We start from the raw sequence: 20,026 nt of genomic DNA on the forward strand, positions 1-20,026 counted from the left end.
GCAAAGACCTTATCAGTGACTCAATATTAACGCCAAAATATGCAATCTTTAATGACTTGACAACAGTATCGTAATTATATCCCTTCTTAATAAGTCTATTCAAAGGTTTTGTAAGTTTCTGAGGTGAATACTGACACCTTTGTGCTTTATAAAGAATATTACCATAAAAAATTGGATGTGAAATACCTGAACGTATTAGAAGTCTGCATGTTGAGCTATATTTACGAATGATGTCTTTATACCGATGATAAAATTTAGTAAATGTTTTGACTAGTTTGTGATATCGAAAACCCTGGTGTAATAATTTTTCAGTAATACATAAATTTCTCACGTTAAAATCTAAAACATTGTTACATACACGAGCGAATCGTACAAGTTGAGATATATAAACACCGTAAGATGGTGACAAGGGAACGTCACCATCTAAAAACGGATAATTAACGATAGGAAATGAAAAATCATCCCTTTTATCATAAATTTTAGTATTCAGCTTTCCATTAGTGATATAGATATCAAGATCGAGAAAAGGGCAGTGGTCATTGTTAGTATTAGCTTTATTTAAAATAAGTTCAACAGGATAAATTTCATTAATATACATACTGAAGTCGTCATTATTGAGAGCCAAAATATCATCCAAATATCTAAAAGTATTATTAAATTTGTTTATCAGATGTTGTTTCGATGGGTCTTTGCTTATTTTTGTCATAAATTGTAACTCATAACAATACAAAAATTAGCTGTTATACTATAACAAGTCTTTACTATTTTGTGTTAAAATAAGCTTAAAAAATCATATTGCCCATTAATGCCCGCTATAACCCATTTCTGGGAGTATTGCCCAGCCCGGGAAAACCCGGGTTTTCCCGCCCGGGAATTCCCGGGTGGGTAATACTTTGCCAACCCTGCTCTAAATCTATGACGAATGGAATGCACCAAGAAGTAATACAATCATATTTACTAACTGAACATAAAAATGTGTTGTCCTTATAGACACTTTCGCCGTAGGACGAATTGGTGTTGGCACGACTGAAAAGTATCGATACTAATTTCTACGAATGAGTCATAACAGTTTCATATTTTTACTATTCTCGGTTGTTATTATTTATCTTTACAATATTCTCAAGTGACATTCTGTGGGATTAAAAAGCAAATTATATGTACAGAGTTGAAGGCAACTTATATACTGTATCATTTATATAGCTCTATAAAGAATTTAGTTTCCTATGTTGTGTTTTGTGAACTTGTCTGTATCCCCATCATCTTTCGCTCCCTCTCCCCTTAGCATTGTCAGTTTATCTTCTACTTATGAGTTTGAATATAGTTATCAAAGGTACCAGGATTATAATTTAATACGCCAGACGCCCGTTTTGTCTACATAAGACTCATCAGTGACGCTCAGATCAAAATAGTTATAAAGCCAAACAAATACAAAGTTGAAGAGCATTGAGGACCCAAAATTCCAAAAAATTGTGCCAAATACGGCTAAGGTAATCTATTCGTGGGATAAGAAAATCCTTAGTTTTTCGAACAAATCAAAGTTTTGTAACAGGAAATTAATAAAAAAAAATGACCATATAATTAATATTCATGTCAACATCGAAGTGCTGACTACTGGGCTGGTGACGAAACGTCCACCAGCAGTGGCATCGACCCAGCGGTGTAAATAGTTATCAAAGGTACCAGGATTATAATTTAATACGACAGACGCCAATTGTCCCTTTGATATATTATGCCTCTTTCGACTCTTACACAAGTTGTAATCAGTTAAACAAAGCTCAATTCAAACGCGTGATACCTGATACTCCTTTGATGACAAGTATAACAGATCATCAGCAAATATTGTAAATGAATGTGAAGTTGTAGTAAACCCTTTGTGTGTAGAATGCATGGCGACAGCCCCACTAAATCAAAGCAACAGTAGTTTACCAATGGTTAAACCTCATAAATCGATTCAGACGAAACAAATCAAGATAACAAAACAAACTTTAAAAGTAAAATAACGAAAATACAGAACTCCGAGGAATATAACAAAGGGACATTCAAACTTATATGTCGAAAATGAACTGACATTGCAATGGTTTAATAAGAAAAAGACAAACAAAAGTACACATAACAAAACACAACATAGAAAACTGAAGACTGAGTAACACGAACACAAACAAAAATTTGGGTGTTCTCAGTAAAATAATATGTTTGTTACTTTCTATCATAACTAAATGGGGTCGTTTTAAGATGAATTTGTTAATGTTGATAATGATTTAGATAGAAGTGATACCAACTTCACCGGTTAATATGAAACTATTTCATAATGTGGCCAGTATTCTGCATGAAAATTTAAAACTAAATAAATTTGAAATGATTGTTTTAAATATATTTTGATTTTAATGCGATTATGTATATTATTTTCTACGAAATTTCAGAAACATGTCTCTGATAAGTGAAAGTTCTATCTGCATTTATTAGATTTGAGATATTTGATTTATAACATTAAGTTTTCAATCTTTGATTATCAAAATAAATCAGATTAGTGATTTTAAATTTTGGCCTAAGATATGTCAGAATTACTTCATCTCATAAATTAAGAATCGCTAATGGAATTTCAATGAAATTATTTCATATATTTTCAGATCTACACTCATGTAACCCCCATATATATAAATTGACATAGTACTTGTAACAGAAACATTGTCATTGTTGACTTTGAATTCACTTTGGAAATATTGTCTATAGCGTATGACATCAATGCTTTTTATGTATTGTAAACTCACTTGGAATTATAAAACGTTTACAAAACAAGCATCTCGTATTAACCATAATCATATTTAATAAATAAATACGAATTATCAAATTTAAATGGAAGAATTACCGAAAGAATTCAATCAGAAAATGTGATGTACGTCACTAGCTGAAGGTTGATGATCTAATCATTAACATCTTACTAACTCAAAATCAAATTCGTTCAAAACAAAAGGTGTCTTTCTTTCACCATCAATGTCAATTCCAGGATGTTTATTTGAAAAAAGGGAAACAGATTTGGTAAGATAGTAAATGTGAAAACTATCAAAGTAGACGTAAAAACTTATTAATATTTAAAAAAAAATAACAGTTTCGTTTGTATGGTAGCCATATCTTTATCATCAGAAAATTGTTAAACGCACAACACAGATCAAAGACAATCATCACATATTGTGATATAAGACAAACATTATGATACTTCTATGTAAAAATAGAGATGTGGTGTCAGCTATTTACTAAGAACTAGAATAACAGATGTATAGAATTTCGTTTTCAATTGGTTGAAAAATTAGAACGCTTGTTGTGCTGTCCTATCTAAGTTGGAACCTTGGGTATTCACCAAGATGCATATATATTGTATTAATTATTTATCATATGAATTTATTTTCATTCTCCGCCATACATGTATTGTGTATAATTATTGTATTTATATTTCACTGATACAAAATATTGTAAAATTGTATATTCTATAAGCTGTATTGCTTCTGAATAAAGTATTATTATTATTATTATTATTATATGGTAAACCCTTTCATAATGTTTTATATCTTTCAAAAATTAGGAGCCTGTAATTCAGCTGTTGTCCAGTGTTTTTTTTAAATAACTTATTGACAATAAGATTAGTCTGGGAAGAATTCGTACCTTAGTACAATACCCTTCCCTTTTCATGAAAGTGACCTACCGAATTAGACTATTTAACGGATTTGTAATAACATAAGGAACACGACGGGTGCCACATGTGGAGGAAGATCTACTTACCATTCCGGAGCATCTGAGATCACCCCCAGTTTATGGTGGGGTTCGTGTTGCTTAGACTTTTTATTTTCTGTGTTGTGTCTTCTGTACTACTAGTATTATATCTCTGTTTGTCATTTCATTGTTAGCCATGGCGTTGTCGGTTTATTTTCAGTCTATGAGTTTGACTGGCCTTCTGTTATCTTTCGTCCCTCTTTTAATACGTTAATACGACAAACCAATATTAACCATGTGATCATGATACTGTACATGTTATCATGTCGGTGAATCATATTCTAGAACATATCATGATGCAGTGGGACGAATAAATTTGTTATAGTGGAGAATATTCCTATTAATGTGAGCATATCACGTGAAACAAGAAAAATTTAATTCAGAATAATTTTGTAATGGCCTTTTTTTTTTTTTTACTTTTATAACATGCGACACTGAAGTCTGAAACTACTCCCCATCTACAGATTTCAAACAGGGTAAAAAGCTGTAAATTAGACAAGTAACCACAGAAGGAGTGATAAAGTTTAAACATTGTTTTCAATTATATCTACTTAATCGTTATTTGCAGAATTATCGCATCAGGGATGGCGTATTCGTAATCTGTAATCGTAATCGATTGTACTTGATTACATTTTTTCCGGTAATCGACAATTGACTGTAATCGAAGACATTTTCGATTACATGTAATCGTAATTTAATCGATTAAAGCAAAAATCATGTTGTAATCATTTATTACTTTCGATTACATTTCGATTACTTTAGTAAAATAGTTTGATGAAATATAACCTATTTCAAATGAAAACATGTATGTATTCATCACTTTGAAGTACTGATATGATGACTTATCAGCTGCTTTTATATTTCTATTTATTGTCTCAAGCTGCATTGTGATCACCAAGATCTCCTTCAATAATTTACTTTATATATAGCTTTTGAAACAAATGGATTTATGTGCTTGTCAATAAGTCAACTCCTTTTATATTAAAATAAGAAAATAGATTTCAAATAAGAAAATAGATTTCAAATAAGAAAATAGATTTCAAATAAGAAAATAGATTTCAAATAAGAAAATAGATTTCAAATAAGAAAATAGATTAAAAATAAGAAAATAGATTTAAAATAAGAAATTTGTATTAAGTTAAATTCTGTACTTCCTTAAAGTAGTAAGCTAATTTAAATAAGATTTAAGCTTAGAATAGATAAACAGTTGATTTCTCATAATATTATGATATACATATGATTGTGTATATAAAAAGTAAGAAGGTACACAAAATCCTTTTGACAATGAATCAATGCTTATGCATTACAACTCTTTTTAGAAAAAGATACCTGTATCCCTCTTTGACACTTTAAATATATATACTGTTAATAATTTTATAAGTGAATGAAAAAAATCTAAACAAACTCTCTTGTCTTCACTAATCAGATGATGAAAAGTCTTCTAATCACTTTATAAGACACATACTTTGTTTTTATTTCAATTACTGTTTGTCTAATTAAGAAGTATATTTATATCATTTTGCCCCAGGTTTTAAATTGTACCATGTGTACTCCATTGGCAGTTTTATAACTTATAATTAGGGTGGTTATATATATCCAACAACAGGTTTAAATCATGTCTGTCATTATAATTATAAATTTTGATGTTTAAAATTAGCTGAACTAATCAATAATTCTATTATTTTAATATTTTCTTTAGAGAAAACTTCCAACATTGTAAATGACTATGCTAAAATAAACCTGCTTTTATTGAATAAAAACAAAAAAGCTAACTTAATTCAGTACGAAAGCAAAACTATTAAAAAAAACTTACATATTATACAAGTGATTGATGGAATGCCATGTTATCTCTAATTCATGTTAAAAGTCAAAATTTCAAGATTTTTTGAATAATTCTGATCCTCAGTAAGAGATTCTAGATAATAAATGTCAACTTATAATTTGGAAACAATGTTTTAAATGCTGTTTTTTTGGTAGAGTTCTAAATTTCAACTATACAAACGTTGGGCAACATGATTGCGTTTAACCTACTATATTTTTTTTAAATGTTAAAGTTATAGAAAAGTAATGTAATTACTTTTGATAAAGTAATCGATCGCAATCGATTACATACATACAAAAATCTGAGTAATCCATTATTAATCGATTGCACAAAATACCTTCATGTAATCGATTTAAATCGATTACATTTGTCAGTAATCATGCCCATCCCTGTATCGTATGTCCTTTCGTCACTTTTCTATCAGTTGGTAGTATGTCACACGTCATAATACGTATACGAAGCTGTTGAACAAAGCATCAGATAGTTCATCTGTTTGAGCCCATTTGATCAGTATGCATATTTACAGTTTATAAACTATAAACAATATGCAAGTGACAAGTGACATTATACATGGTAAGAGTAATTTAAAGTTTTCAAGGATTGTAAGGACCAACCAACATTTTATTCTAAACCGTCTGATTTCACATATATTTGAATAAAGAGTGTCCATTGTAAAACGAAAATTTTAAAAACAAAATATAAATTCACAATATACCTGTAAATCTTTAACCCAAAACGATACAACACAAGAACCTTTTATTTTTTTATTATTTTTTTTTTTTTGGTTAGGGGGGGGGGGTCTTTTTTAGATCGATGCCACTGCTGATGGAGTTTAAATTTTCCGAGGGTAACACCACCCTAGTAGTCAGCACATCTGTGCTGACATGAATTATCATAGATATGGTCATATTCATAAATTACAAAACGTTTGAATTTTTGAAATACTAAGGCTTTTCTACGTCAGGAATAGATTACCTTAGCTGTATTTGGTAAAACTTTTAGGAATTTTTATCCTCATTGCTCTTCAACTTCGTACTTTATTTGGCCTTTAAAGATTTTATGTATTCGAGCGTCACTGATGAGTCTTTTGTAGACGAACGCGCGTCTGACGTTAATACAACATTTAATCCTGGTATATGTGATGAGTTACCTATGATGAGTTTATTTATCATGTATTACTTTGTATATTACCATAATTGCCTTAAATTCCTTGAAGGAAATTAAATTCAGTTTGAACGTATTTGCCTGTAAAATTTCTTTATAAACAGACTGTACATGACAATTAGGTCTGTTAGATTATTAAAACGATACCTTGATTCCAATATCATTTTAGTAAGTGAACTTTAACACTTTATCTTTTTATTTCTTTTCCTCGTCTGAAGTCATGTCTTGTTACTAATTGAATCAACAGATAATAATAAATTGAGAAAATGCCTGCTGTACTTAAATTAGCTATGCACTTTACAAAATTTAAAATCATCTTACAAAAATTTGGACATGATAATGTTTTAAAAGAAAGTTACAATGGCTTAATTGAAAACGACAATTTTATAAGTAATATGTCTCACAGAAAATTCAATTGTAGTCTGCCTGTATTGTTATTAAACTCTATTGAAATAGTGCTTAAATGAATTTGTCGTTCACTGTCATATATGTCATATATGTTTGGAAAAATATAAAGGCTAAATGATTTCCTAAAAATAGTGTCAGGAAGAAGAAGAAAAAGAAACATTGTATTTCAAAAACTTAAAATTAAAAAAAAAGGAAAGAAAGAAATTATCATTTAAAAAGATTATGTTTTGTTGTTGATTCTTTGATACATTCTCCATTTTTTTTAATCGAAAATTTCGTCTTGTAACACAATAAGCATAAGTAATATGGGTTATAACCGTCAGAATTAATGTATTAGTTAATTGGTACAAAATGGTTACGTATAAAACATGAATAAGAATGAGGAAGAACTTAAGATTTAGAAAATCTCATCAAAGATATCAGCCTAATAGTTGTGTTCACCAGACGCTCGCTTCGTCTTCAAATTAAACGACCAATCAGTGATGTGTGAATCAAAAAAATTAAATTACAAGATAAAGCACAGGGCTAAAGAGCATAGAGAACCCATAATTGCGAAAAGTTTTGCGAAATACATTTTAAGCTATTAATTCTCCGGATAGAAAATTCTTAGTTTTCAAACAAATTCAAAGTTTTTTTAAACAGTTAATTTACCAATGTTACCATAAAATGACAATGCATGTCAACACAAAAGTCCTGACTAGTGGGATGATTCCCTCGAAGAAAAAATCTACACCAGCAGTGGCATCGACACAGTGATAATAAGAAAATATCACAAGATGAACAGATAGTATTGTGACACTGATTCTATGTATACTAAGTGCATATTATTATTTAAACACCCAAAACAACTAAAACAACTGTATCTCTTACACAATTAATTTTGATGTTGAAATGTATATGTTGCTTAGAAAATAACAAAGAGAGGCAAAAGATACCAAAGGGACATTCAAACTCAAGCAATAAGTCGTAAATAAATTGACCATGGCTAAAAAAGAAAACAAAAAGATAAACAATACTACTCAAAACACAACATAAAATAAAGACTGAAAAAACGCGCGGGGGGGGAGGATGATATCAGGTGCTCAGGAAGGGTAAGCAAATCCTGGTCCAAAGTGGAATCCGTCGTGTTGCTCATGTTAGTACAAACCTGGTAATAAGTCTAATTCTGTAGGTCAAATTTAGGAAAAGGGACGGGTTTGTATTTTTTTAGCTTATCCGTTTTCATCTGTGAAACGGATATTCCATAACTGTCAACCAACTTGTTATTGGCTTTCGTAAAACTGACGACGGGATGGTTTCAACTTCACCACTTGGGACTCTTGGTTTGATAACATACTTGTGAGCAGCAACCCAACAAACCATTGGAATTTATATCATACATGGAAAATTACAGAAACAAATCATGACAATTTGTCAAGTTATTTATTGTCACGCTAACTTGGTTCAACCTAGCATTTGAATGTTCCTCTAATACGTCATATAATTCAGTGGTTCAATTGTTCCTATAGGGAAATAGACATTCCGTTTTGAACACTTCAACATTTAATAAAAAGTAAATTTACAGAAAAGGTATCGTTGACATTTTTTTCAACAAAAAAGTGCTAACTACTGGCATGGGCTGGTGAAACCCTAAGGTTCGAAAATGTCCACCAGCAGTGGCATTGACCAAGTGTTTGTAAAAACTCATACCTTTTTATCTTCTTACAAATGCTTTAGATTTTTGAATTGTAGACACATTTGATAGATGAGCCACATGTCATTATAGATGGCTACTGACCTTGGCATTTGTTCTCAAGTTCAAATAATTAATTTTTGATATTTGGAACATATCACCCTTTTTTTGTTTTATCCTTCAAAACAGGTCATTTATATTTGAATGGCTTGGTATCTTGGAATTCATGTTCAGGTGATTTTTTGGACATTTTTTGTTTAGGTCGTGTCGTTTCCTTTGAATGTTGCTTTTGATACAAGGAAAGCAAGTGCACCATCCCAAGATGAGGTAATGTGTCATGTTTTATAAAAGATGACTTTGACGTCAGTCAATTAATTTTTGGGATATTTTATAACATTTTTATCTTAAGTTATACATGATTTTTTTAATAATTATTATTTGGTTTGAACTAGCTGTCTGGGAGAGTGACTTTTTTCGATTTTAGGGATGTATAAATACACTGCCAAGTCAATTCTATGATTTTCTGCTTTGTGTCGATCAGACAAGTTGAGCCCTTTTCAACTGATTGTTAAGGTTTGTTGTTAGGTTGAACTGTTACAGCACTGTCCCAGGTTAGGAGGGGGTTTCCACCTTAAAGCATGTTTAACACTGCCACATTCTACATGTGCCTGTCTCAAGTAAGGAGCCTGCAGTTCAGTGTTTGTCTCATGTCTGTAATATTTGTTTTTCTTAAATTGTTTCATTATAAATTAGGCAATAAGTTTTCTCAATTGAAATGTTATGTTTTTCATGCCTGAGCCAACTATATGGTATGGAATTTTCTCATTGAAATCCATTTAGTTGAAAGTACTGCTTTCGTCTACTTCATTTGAACTTAAGTGGATAATTGTCTCATTGGCAATTAAACAGCATAAACTCTTTTTTATATTGTCCAGCTTGATATATTGAATACACACCTGTTGATTGTCAGTAACTTCTGATTGTTTTTGCGATTTTTATCATTGAGTTGTTGTCTCATTGACATATATTCTAAATATCTTTTCAATCACACTTGTAAACATCTGCACACAAAGTTTTGATATCAGGCTAATGATATTATTCATGATAGAAAATAGTGAAGAAATAATAAGCTAGTATAAATGCATGTACTAGCAATGTTCTGTTTTACAATGATATGAGTTAATAGTTCATCCCATTTTTAAAACAAATTGTATACAAACAAATCCATGTTTTGAAACTGAAACCCAAAAAAATCATTTGCATTATGTTGCAGAATCTATGCATGTTGGCTTGAAGCTGTTTTTTCAATTTGTTGGATTAACATAATGTGTGACATGGACACTGACTCAAGATGGATTAAGTGATTACGATGTAGTGCTGGACTGTCAGGCCACACAATAAATAAATTACAAAATTAATACATTTAACTCTCTAGAAGAACTTTAGAATTAAGTGGAAAATTACTTTTAATATTTAACATGTAAAGAAATTGAGAATTACATTTGTATGTTACATATTTTTAGAGCCCAAGTTATTTCAAAATTAAAAAAAATTGTTATTAGATGTTATAATATATATTGCTTCTCAAGTTGTTCATCTAGAGCATCTGATTCAAATTATTCCAGAAACAAGTGAAAACTGTAAGTTTGATTTTATTTGTTTTCATCATTTGAATAGCAAAATACAAATTGTGGTTTTTTTCTGTGCTAAATGCATGTTCATCCAAATTATAACATGAATAATGGATATCTATGAATGCCTGTATAAACATGATAAATTTTATATGTCATAAAAATTTTACTAAAATTTTAGCATCCTAAAAATAAAAATAAAAAAATGCACATTTCCTTAAGTTCATAATTATCTATTATGACAAAAAGCTAACAAACAACAATAAAATCAAATGGATGTTTTCAGCGGCGACAAGATGTAAAGAATATTACTGACTAGGTGAGATTTCAAGTCTACCCCTCTTTGCATTGACTGTATATCACGTTGAATACCACCAAACATAATAAGTTCACCACGACCCTCAGATAAAGAATAAAATATTGTTTCATCTGGAGCATCTATTGAAAAGCTTTCATCTATAGGTCGCCAAGTCACATGACCTTGTACAACCTCTGCAATGTCAAGTACATGTAAATGCATTTGTGAATGTGGATCTCTACGCCGTGAAGACGTTGCATTCTGAGCCTCATTATTTCTACTTGGTCCAGTTTGTTTTTGCTTTGTTTGCTGTGCCATGTTTTCACGCAATTTTTCTTCCATTTTTCTTAGAGCTTCCAGTTGTTTTTGTCTATTGCTATTAGCATTTGGACGTACTGATGGAGAACCTGTCCGAACACTTGAGGTTGATTCCATTGCACTTAACTGTAACTTTTTTTGTTGTTCAACATAATTTAAGACTGCACCTAATTTGGAATCTGGCTCAGACGGCTGTAACCTTGAACGACCTGGTTGGGAAGGTTGCCTAGATGAGTCATTTTCTACAACTGAAGGTCGTTTAAATTGAGGTACACTTTCCTCGTCACTTTCTGTGCTTGAACTGTTATACCTCTGGTCCCCGTAATGAGAAGGGCCTAGCATCCTGTGTGAGGGTCCAGCTTCTTCACCACCTCTATCTGACGGTGGTATTTCTCTTTCCACTGGTGGCACCCAAACTCTATTTTGTTGTATATTTTCCACTTGACGTAAGTTTGGACTAGGTTGTGATGCTGGTTTGGATACTGATTTCGTTGGTTTACTTAAAACTGTGATCATGTTACCAATCTAGAAAAAATATAAAGCTTGAAATGTAATACTTTTTAAATATTAATTTGCATAATAAATTGAGGCATGTTTATTATTTTGTGGATATATATACAAAGCAGTTAGCATGGTTAGTTTACATAATGATTTGCATAATTTCTGTGTCAGCAGAGCTCAGAAATTGATACCCTTGCTTGGCCCATTAGTATTATGTGAATGAGTTCCTGGTGCATGGCAAATATTAAAGGTAAAAAACCCCTAAAAGGCCTGACTCAATGTCTCAAGAGTATTAAAGGTACAAAACCACTAAAAGGTCTGACTCAATGTCTCAAGAGTATGCATATGAAATCAATTTGTTTGCCAACAGTCTATAACAAAGCTTTTTATGAATTGCTGTGAAATATGTGACTTGCTCATTATTGAAGGCTGTACAGTCACTATAGTTGTAAACATGTACATAATTTGAGGTCTGGTGGATAGTTGTCTCATTTGCAATCATACCACAACTTTTTATTTTATATACAGGAAGAGACAAACAACAGTAATACAACATGTGGCATAGTAATACCAGGTAGCTATAAATAAAACCTTCATATAGTATAAAAACATTTTTATATTTACCTTGCAAGCAGGATGACACCACAGTTGAGGAGCAGCACAGTCAGTGTTATTGACCTTGACCTCTGTCCATTCCCACGGATCCTTGTCCATGCTTAACAACCACATGTCATTAAATATCTGAAATAAGAATAGATAGAAATACAAAGATGTCTACAATTTTCTCACATCTTCTTTTATTCATATTCATAAAATTTCATTCAATTCTTCTATTTCTTAAACAGGACATTTGTATATGTGTTTACCATATTTTCTTATGAAAGAAAGTTGGTTTTTTATTTCAATCTGAGTTTGGAATGAGGAAAACTTGTTAAAGGTGTTTAGAAGTCCAATGATTTTTCTTAAATTGTATTAGGATGACACATGACAAATTCAATGTATGTATACTAAAACATATCTTTGGAATTCTATTAGTGCCCCTTTCTGATTCACATCACCCTTAGAGTATGTACAAATGATGTAGTTCCACAGTAATCATGTAGCCTTGTTTTGATAGCTTATCAAATACAAGTCAATACTCAGGTAAGTACAGAAGTGAAAATAACTATACTACAAACATTATATATACTTTTACAAACTTGATCATTTTATGAAATTTGCTTTTCTTTTTATGGCCCTTTTGGTTATATATCTCCCAGTATTTATATTTTTTTTATACATCCCAAGCTTTCAAAATTTAGGAGTAAAACTTTCTGGTGAAGTCATTTTAATTTCAGTTTCTTGTGTACAATTTGGAAATTAGTATGGCGTTCATTATCACTGAACTAGTATATATTTGTTTAGGGGCCAGCTGAAGGACGCCTCCGGGTGCGGGAATTTTTCGCTACATTGAAGACCTGTTGGTTACCTTCTGCTGTTGTTTTTTTTCTATGGTCGGGTTGTTGTCTCTTTGGCACATTCCCCATTTCCATTCTCAATTTTATTAAATCCAGAAAAGTGCATCTGTTTCACAAACAAGAAATTCCATTTTCAATTACAGCAATTTAAATTCAGTACCATATTTTACCTGATTAGGACCTCCACAACCACCTATCACTAGTATATGCTGGTCATCTACTGTAACCTAAAATCAAACCAATCATTACAGAATCAATTTCTAAAATAGAACAAAAACTTAGATCCTACAGAGCATGAATTTGATTGACTACATTAAAATGATATTCATTCTGATCATTGAGTTATACTATCTCCTATCCTGATTCAACCAAAACTTATAAAATAAATAACTATAGAACTGCTGAATGTTAACATATAACACATTTGATAATTCACACACAGGGATAAACCTATTTGGGATAGTTGTACCTTTTAGGGTATTTGTTAACAACCAATATTGCAATAAACTGAATAATTATTAAAAAAAAAAAAATAACACATAACCACTGAACAGCACTAAGACAATTACAAACTAGGGCATTAATTGTCTCTTTACAATTACAAACTAGGGCATTAATTGTCTCTTTACAATTACAAACTAGGGCATTAATTGTCTCTTTACAATTACAAACTAGGACATTAATTGTCTCTTTACAATTACAAACTAGGGCATTAATTGTCTCTTTACAATTACAAACTAGGGCATTAATTGTCTCTTTACAATTACAAACTAGGGCATTAATTGTCTCTTTACAATTACAAACTAGGGCATTAATTGTCTCTTTACAATTATAAACTATAATTGTCTCTTTACAATTACAAACTAGGGCATTAATTGTCTCTTTACAATTATAAACTAGGGCATTAATTGTCTCTTTACAATTATAAACAAGGGCATTAATTGTCTCTTTACAATTACAAACTAGGGCATTAATTGTCTCTTTACAATTACAAACTAGGGCATTAATTGTCTCTTTACAATTACAAACTAGGGCATTAATTGTTTCTTTACAATTACAAACTAGGGCATTAATTGTCTCTTTACAATTACAAACTAGGGCATTAATTGTTTCTTTACAATTACAAACTAGGGCATTAATTGTCTCTTTACAATTACAAACTAGGGCATTAATTGTCTCTTTACAATTACAAACTAGGGCATAAATTGTCTCTTTACAATTACAAACTAGGCCATTAATTGTCTCTTTACAATTACAAACTAGGGCATAAATTGTCTCTTTACAATTACAAACTAGGCCATTAATTGTCTCTTTACAATTACAAACTAGGGCATAAATTGTCTCTTTACAATTGTTTAACATATGTCTTTTCGAGGCCTCTTATGTCTTGCTTTGTATATAGGTTAAGCTCATTGTTGACAGACCTATAATTGCTAACTTTAACATTATTTGGTCTCTTGTGGGAAGTTGTCTCATAGACAATCATACCAAATCTTCTAAATTGTATATAGAATATGTCCAATGCACACAATCCTCCTCTCTGGATCAAAACATTCATTTTGCTTATACTTTTGAAAGTTTACATCACAACAAATTTGTTTGTGCATATATGTACTTAGTTTCAAGTTTTCACAACCATGACTGTCACTTAAATAGTAAAGGATATTTTAAACCAATCAACATTAATCATCATCCATGAGGTGTGTATGTGAAGCAAAATTCTATCCAGATGAAATATCATCCAGCTTTTAAATGTTACAGATGATGTTATCATGGTTATAAATTTTTTGCCAGAGGAACATATATCACTGACACTGAGATATTTTCCATTCTTTATTTTTTAAAGTTTTTATCTGATGCAGATGACAGTGAGTAAACTGTACATACCTGTGTCTGACCAAATCTGGGACTTGGTCTCTTATTTTCTGTTACTATTTTCTTCCATGTTAAATCTATAAAATCAAATCGCCACAAGTCATTTGTTCTGAAATAAACAGTTAATATGATTAAAACTTACAGGAAATTGTCTCTAAGGCTTTGTTGGTTTTTTTTGGCAACTGGATAAAAATCTTTAAGATCAAGGTTGTGTAACAGGAGTCATTAAGGAGTGCACAGCACATTCTGTTTTTTTTTATTACATGTAGAGCCAGAAATAGTAAGATGAAAGAATTTCTAAAAAAAAATATTATAAGATCATCTTCTCATTATTTTTCTTCTAAATTCTGTCATTTACTTGTGTTTATATTGACATAATAATATGTGTTCCCAATATAATCTTTACAACATGTACAACCAGAACCATAGTTGCTTTTAACATGGAGGATAAGGGATTAACTGATGACGATACAAGGAACACTGGACCTTCAAACAGAAGCATAATAGCTAATATATATAGTGTCCTTTTCAATTTAAGTTTAATGGCCTGTTATAGATTACACAAGGAACACATGATATTCTCCAAACAGGAGGATATAGTGTCTTTCACAATAGAGCACATGTTGCCTGCTGAATCAAGAATTACTTACCCGATACCAGGAACACTGGACCCTCCTAACAGAAGCATAGTGTCTTTAACAATAGAAGCTGAATGGCCTGCTTTAGAAGATGGGATTGAGATAAACTTACCCTATTCCAGGCACACTAGAGCCTCCAAACAGAAGCATAGTATCTTTGACAATAGAAGCTGAATGGCCTGCTGTAGGTGGTGGATGTTCTCTAGAAATACTGGTCACTAGGTACCATCTGTTGACCTCTGGTTTGTACATATGTAATTCATAGAAAAATCCTGCAGCCTGGAAAAGGTGAAACATCAAACATGTCAAAATCTAAATCTTTTTTTACTTTTCATTTAATGACAAAAAATTGGTATTTGATTTAATACAAATAAACCAACACTGAAGCCTGAATTTACACATTTACTGTCATAAATTAAAATATTTACTATTGAAAATCAGCTTTCAAACCAGATACTATGGATTCAATTATTTTCACCGTTGTCAATTTTCGTGGATCAAGGAAAACTTGCACGTTTGTGGATACTTAATTTTGTGGTTTTGCTGAAGTCTACATACATGCCAATCATTCCAATAGGAAAATTGTCATTCATCTAATTTCGTGGTTCACCTATACCCACAAAAATTAGTATCCAACGAATAATAATGAATCCATAGTACATCGGTTTTCCTCATTGTTGAAGGCCTGACTGAGACATATATACATTTTAGTTGTTAATTTCTGTGTCAAATGGTATCTTGTCATGCTTTGTGGAGAGTTGTGTCATTACCTCAGTCTAAACATATACATCAAGCACATGCAAATTTTATTTTTGAACCAAAATAAAAAAAAAATCTGAACATGCTATAAGACAAATATTCATACTACAAGTCAAGACTGGCCGACCATTAATACATTCCATAAAGAAAGAATTACCAACAATAGATTATTTTCATATGAATAGTTTTAAGTTTGCACAGCAATCTGTAGCTTTATAAATAGCTTACACACAACAAAGTATGCTTTTTTGTATTTCCTGATTTTTTTCGAATTCGTTATAACCCACCTGGTGTAAGGGATAAGGAGTAGGATGACTCCATCCACCAAATAATACCAAGCTGTCCTTATATACCACCATACTGGAACAGGCTTTAGGTGATGGATAGGTTCCTGCAACAAAAACATTTGTTATATGATTAACAAATGATTAAAGATGTTCTCTTTACTCCTTGGCTAAAAATGTAGGAAATCTTCAATGATAAATGTTATATTTATAGTTGGAAAAATAAAGTCAATAGTGTAGGCCCCTTTTTATTAATCCTTGCAGTTCAACATTATATTAATAATTACTGTTAGTTGCTCATTTGTAGTTCAATCATAATTTTTTCATTTAAACTTATTTTCAATATCAAATAAAACAACATTAACAAAAAAACCATACTTTGACTTTATAGCATTGAGAAAATCAAACATACTATTCTAATTTCCCCATAATCAATGTAACCATGTGACACTGCTACACGACCCCATAGGCCAAAACAGCTTGTAAAATCCAAACTTCTACATAAAATTACCCATTGCTAATGGCCTAATCCATTCTCTCCTTGCCAGGTCAAACCTCCAGAGGTCATTAAAGGTCGTGTTCATTGATGTACATCCACCAAATACATACAATGACTTGTCATAATAACAAGCACAATGGGAGTATCTTTCTGTTACCCGTATGATATCGATCTCTGGTGCAATTTTTGTCCATTTCACTTTACTCTCATATACACAGTTTTGAAAGGTCTGTCTTAGTTGTCTTGTCACACCTTTGATATAAAAAGATTATTGTTGACAACATGGTTAGTAAAATTGAAAATGGAAATGGGGAAACCCTATAATTGCTTACATCTAATTCATTTGAACTTTGGTGGATAACTGTCTCATTGGCAATCATACCACATCTCCTTTATTTCAATATTGACATGATTGATAAATCATCATTTTTGTTATTTTAATCTATTTAATAATTTATGGCAATACCTGGCACATCAAAACACTGATTATACAGTTAAATAGAATGTGATCTACATTGTACATGTTGTAACTCAAAAAAACTTTCTTAAGGATTGTCATGATTGTTTACATATTCATCATTGGTTGGGTATTAAAATAACAACAAAGATTCCAATGAATTCAAAATCAATATGAAGAAACATTATATTGTCGCCCTTCGCTTTATTTTATTATCTTCTATACACCTTATCCCTATTTCAGACCTGTCAACCAAACTTGATAATAAATTCAAAAGTATTACAAAATTCTTCATGTGAAAAATTATTAGGTGTTAAAATCGACAACACACTTAACTGGAAAAATCAAATTGACCAAGTTTGTGCTAATAAGCCTACTATATCATCCAGAACATACCTTCTTTCTAAAATAAAGAATTTTTTAGATATAAATGCAAGGAAAACATATTACAATGGGTATATTCTTCCCTTAATTGACTACTGCTGTATTATTTGGGGTGAATGTAAAAATGAACGGATAACAAGAATTTTAAAACTCCAAAAAAGGGCAGCAAGATTAATTCTAGATGCAGATTTACCCCCCTCAGCCCCCTTATTTAGAAAACTTGGGTGGATGACAGCTGACAATAGAAAAAAATACCACAAATATTTACTTCTATATAAATGTATGCGTATGGAAGCACCAATGTACCTAGTTCAAAAGTTTAAACTGAAATCAGATAATAATCCTTACTCCTTAAGCATGTTAAGAGGTGTACATGTCACTCAAGGTAATCGGATAGTTCCTAAGCCAAAAGCTGAACTATTTAAGAAATCCTTTGCTTATTCTGGATCAGTTTTATGGAATGGACTACCACACACAATGCGTAAAGCTCAAAACACTTTTACTTTTAAGCAAAGTATCAAGAAGTACCTAACACAACCCTGATAAGAAATGTTTGCTACAATGTATTTGTATATTTTTTAATTTTTCATTTTCAAAATTTGATTTTTTGACTACATGTATACATCTTAAACAGCATTATATCTTATGTTAATAACAATACATTGAACTACAAGAGTGTAAATTAACTATGTGTAAATATCTGTTTTGATTGTATTGTAATTTGTACATGTATGTGAGGGCCTCAGGGAAGATTAGTTTATTGTAACTAACTGAGTTTACCCTCTTTAAATAAAGAATTTCTTATTATTATTATTATTATTATTATTTGGAGATCTGCACCTCTTGATCCGAGCATCTGCTATGCTTAAACAATTGAAGTCATACAACAATCACTTTTCCATTGTAGGGTCAGAAATTTTATGATCTTTGACAGTTTTACATCTGAGGATGACCTTTGCAGCTCTAGGGGTATGTTGTTCATTATCCATTTGATATTTTGTTAGTCTAAAAAGTTGTCTGTGATTTTTTTTCTTCTCATACATGTATAATCATGATAATTCTCAATATTAGAATAAGATTGATTGATTGCTTATAATCCATTGGCAAATTATTTCATGCACATCTAGGACTAGTCCAAATAATTATGACGTCTTGAAAGGCTATAATAATTTTTTTCTTTGACGCGTCGAAGTAAGGCGTCAAAGAAAAAAATTAGAATAGCCTTTCAAGATGTCATAATTATTTGGACTAGTCTAGGACATGCACAAATTAACAATAAATAATATAGGAAGGTTGTTTAACACCTTATCACTGTTTGCCTGCCATTACTGGACTGTTGTGGACATCACTGAAATTTATGCTGAATTTCTCTTAAAATTCAGACGTCATAATACAAAATATCTGACAGATTTTCAAATAGTGATAAGGTATATAGAGATTAGAAGCTGTCTGGATGAAGGTTCAGGGCTATTGCATCTCTGGATCTATTCATTATAATACCAATGTAAATATAAGTCTGAAAAATAACAGTTTCAGAAATATAAAAAGGCTTTCATTAAGTATGAGGAAAATCGCAATCGAAGTCAGGTTTTATAAATTAAGGAAATAATCTTTTAGTTTTATCAAGGATTTGTATAGTAAGAAGGATTGGAATCTCGTGGGCTTTTGCATAGACTATACCAATCCTTGGTTTTATTCATGTTATTTTACCTGCAGCTAACCGGTACCAACGACGACAGACAAGCATGCATGACTTGACATCACGATATGGTGAAACCTTGGATAAAATAAACTCTAATATTTCTTCAGGCAGATCATCAATATTCACATTAGATGAACAAGTGTCGAAATCCATTTCCATTTCCAAACATATGTAAGGAATTTGGCTAGCTGTACGAATGCCAAACCTTGTAACATAAGATGCATGAAAAGTAACGAAAAGCTCCGAATGAAAAAAAAAAGAAATTTCGGACTTAACAAAACCCTGACAAAAGAAGAACCGACTGTAAAAGTGCGATTTGTTATTTGAATATTGAGGGTCAACTATTGATGGGAGATACTCGAGATACATTAAAAAAATATATTTCATAACAA

General features: G+C 31.2%; 1 protein-coding gene across 1 annotated transcript; it reads right to left on the minus strand.

Annotated features, from left to right (window-relative positions):
• Positions 1 to 10,467: 10,467 nt before the first annotated feature.
• On the minus strand, positions 10,468 to 19,877 carry LOC139501699 (F-box only protein 42-like). Its single transcript, XM_071290846.1, has 8 exons — positions 19,643 to 19,877; positions 17,104 to 17,343; positions 16,596 to 16,699; positions 15,662 to 15,828; positions 14,924 to 15,020; positions 13,207 to 13,263; positions 12,204 to 12,320; positions 10,468 to 11,603 (listed from the first exon to the last, which is right to left on the minus strand). The coding sequence occupies exons 1-8, from the start codon at positions 19,791 to 19,793 to the stop codon at positions 10,731 to 10,733; spliced, it is 1,806 nt and encodes a 601-aa protein (XP_071146947.1). The 5' UTR covers positions 19,794 to 19,877; the 3' UTR covers positions 10,468 to 10,730.
• Positions 19,878 to 20,026: the final 149 nt, after the last annotated feature.

Source organism: Mytilus edulis, chromosome 13, assembly GCF_963676685.1.
Source record: "Mytilus edulis chromosome 13, xbMytEdul2.2, whole genome shotgun sequence".
Lineage (NCBI taxonomy): Eukaryota > Metazoa > Mollusca > Bivalvia > Mytilida > Mytilidae > Mytilus > Mytilus edulis.

Excerpts from the sequence above, each read along its gene's own strand:
- LOC139501699 (XM_071290846.1), bottom strand. The coding sequence starts at position 19,793 with ATGGAAATGGATTTCGACACTTGTTCATCTAATGTGAATATTGATGAT. Across the intron at positions 15,829-16,595 it reads CTCCTTATCCCTTACACCAG|GCTGCAGGATTTTTCTATGA; the intron begins GTGGGTTATAAC and ends CACCTTTTCCAG. Across the intron at positions 13,264-14,923 it reads CCAGATTTGGTCAGACACAG|GTTACAGTAGATGACCAGCA; the intron begins GTATGTACAGTT and ends GTTTGATTTTAG.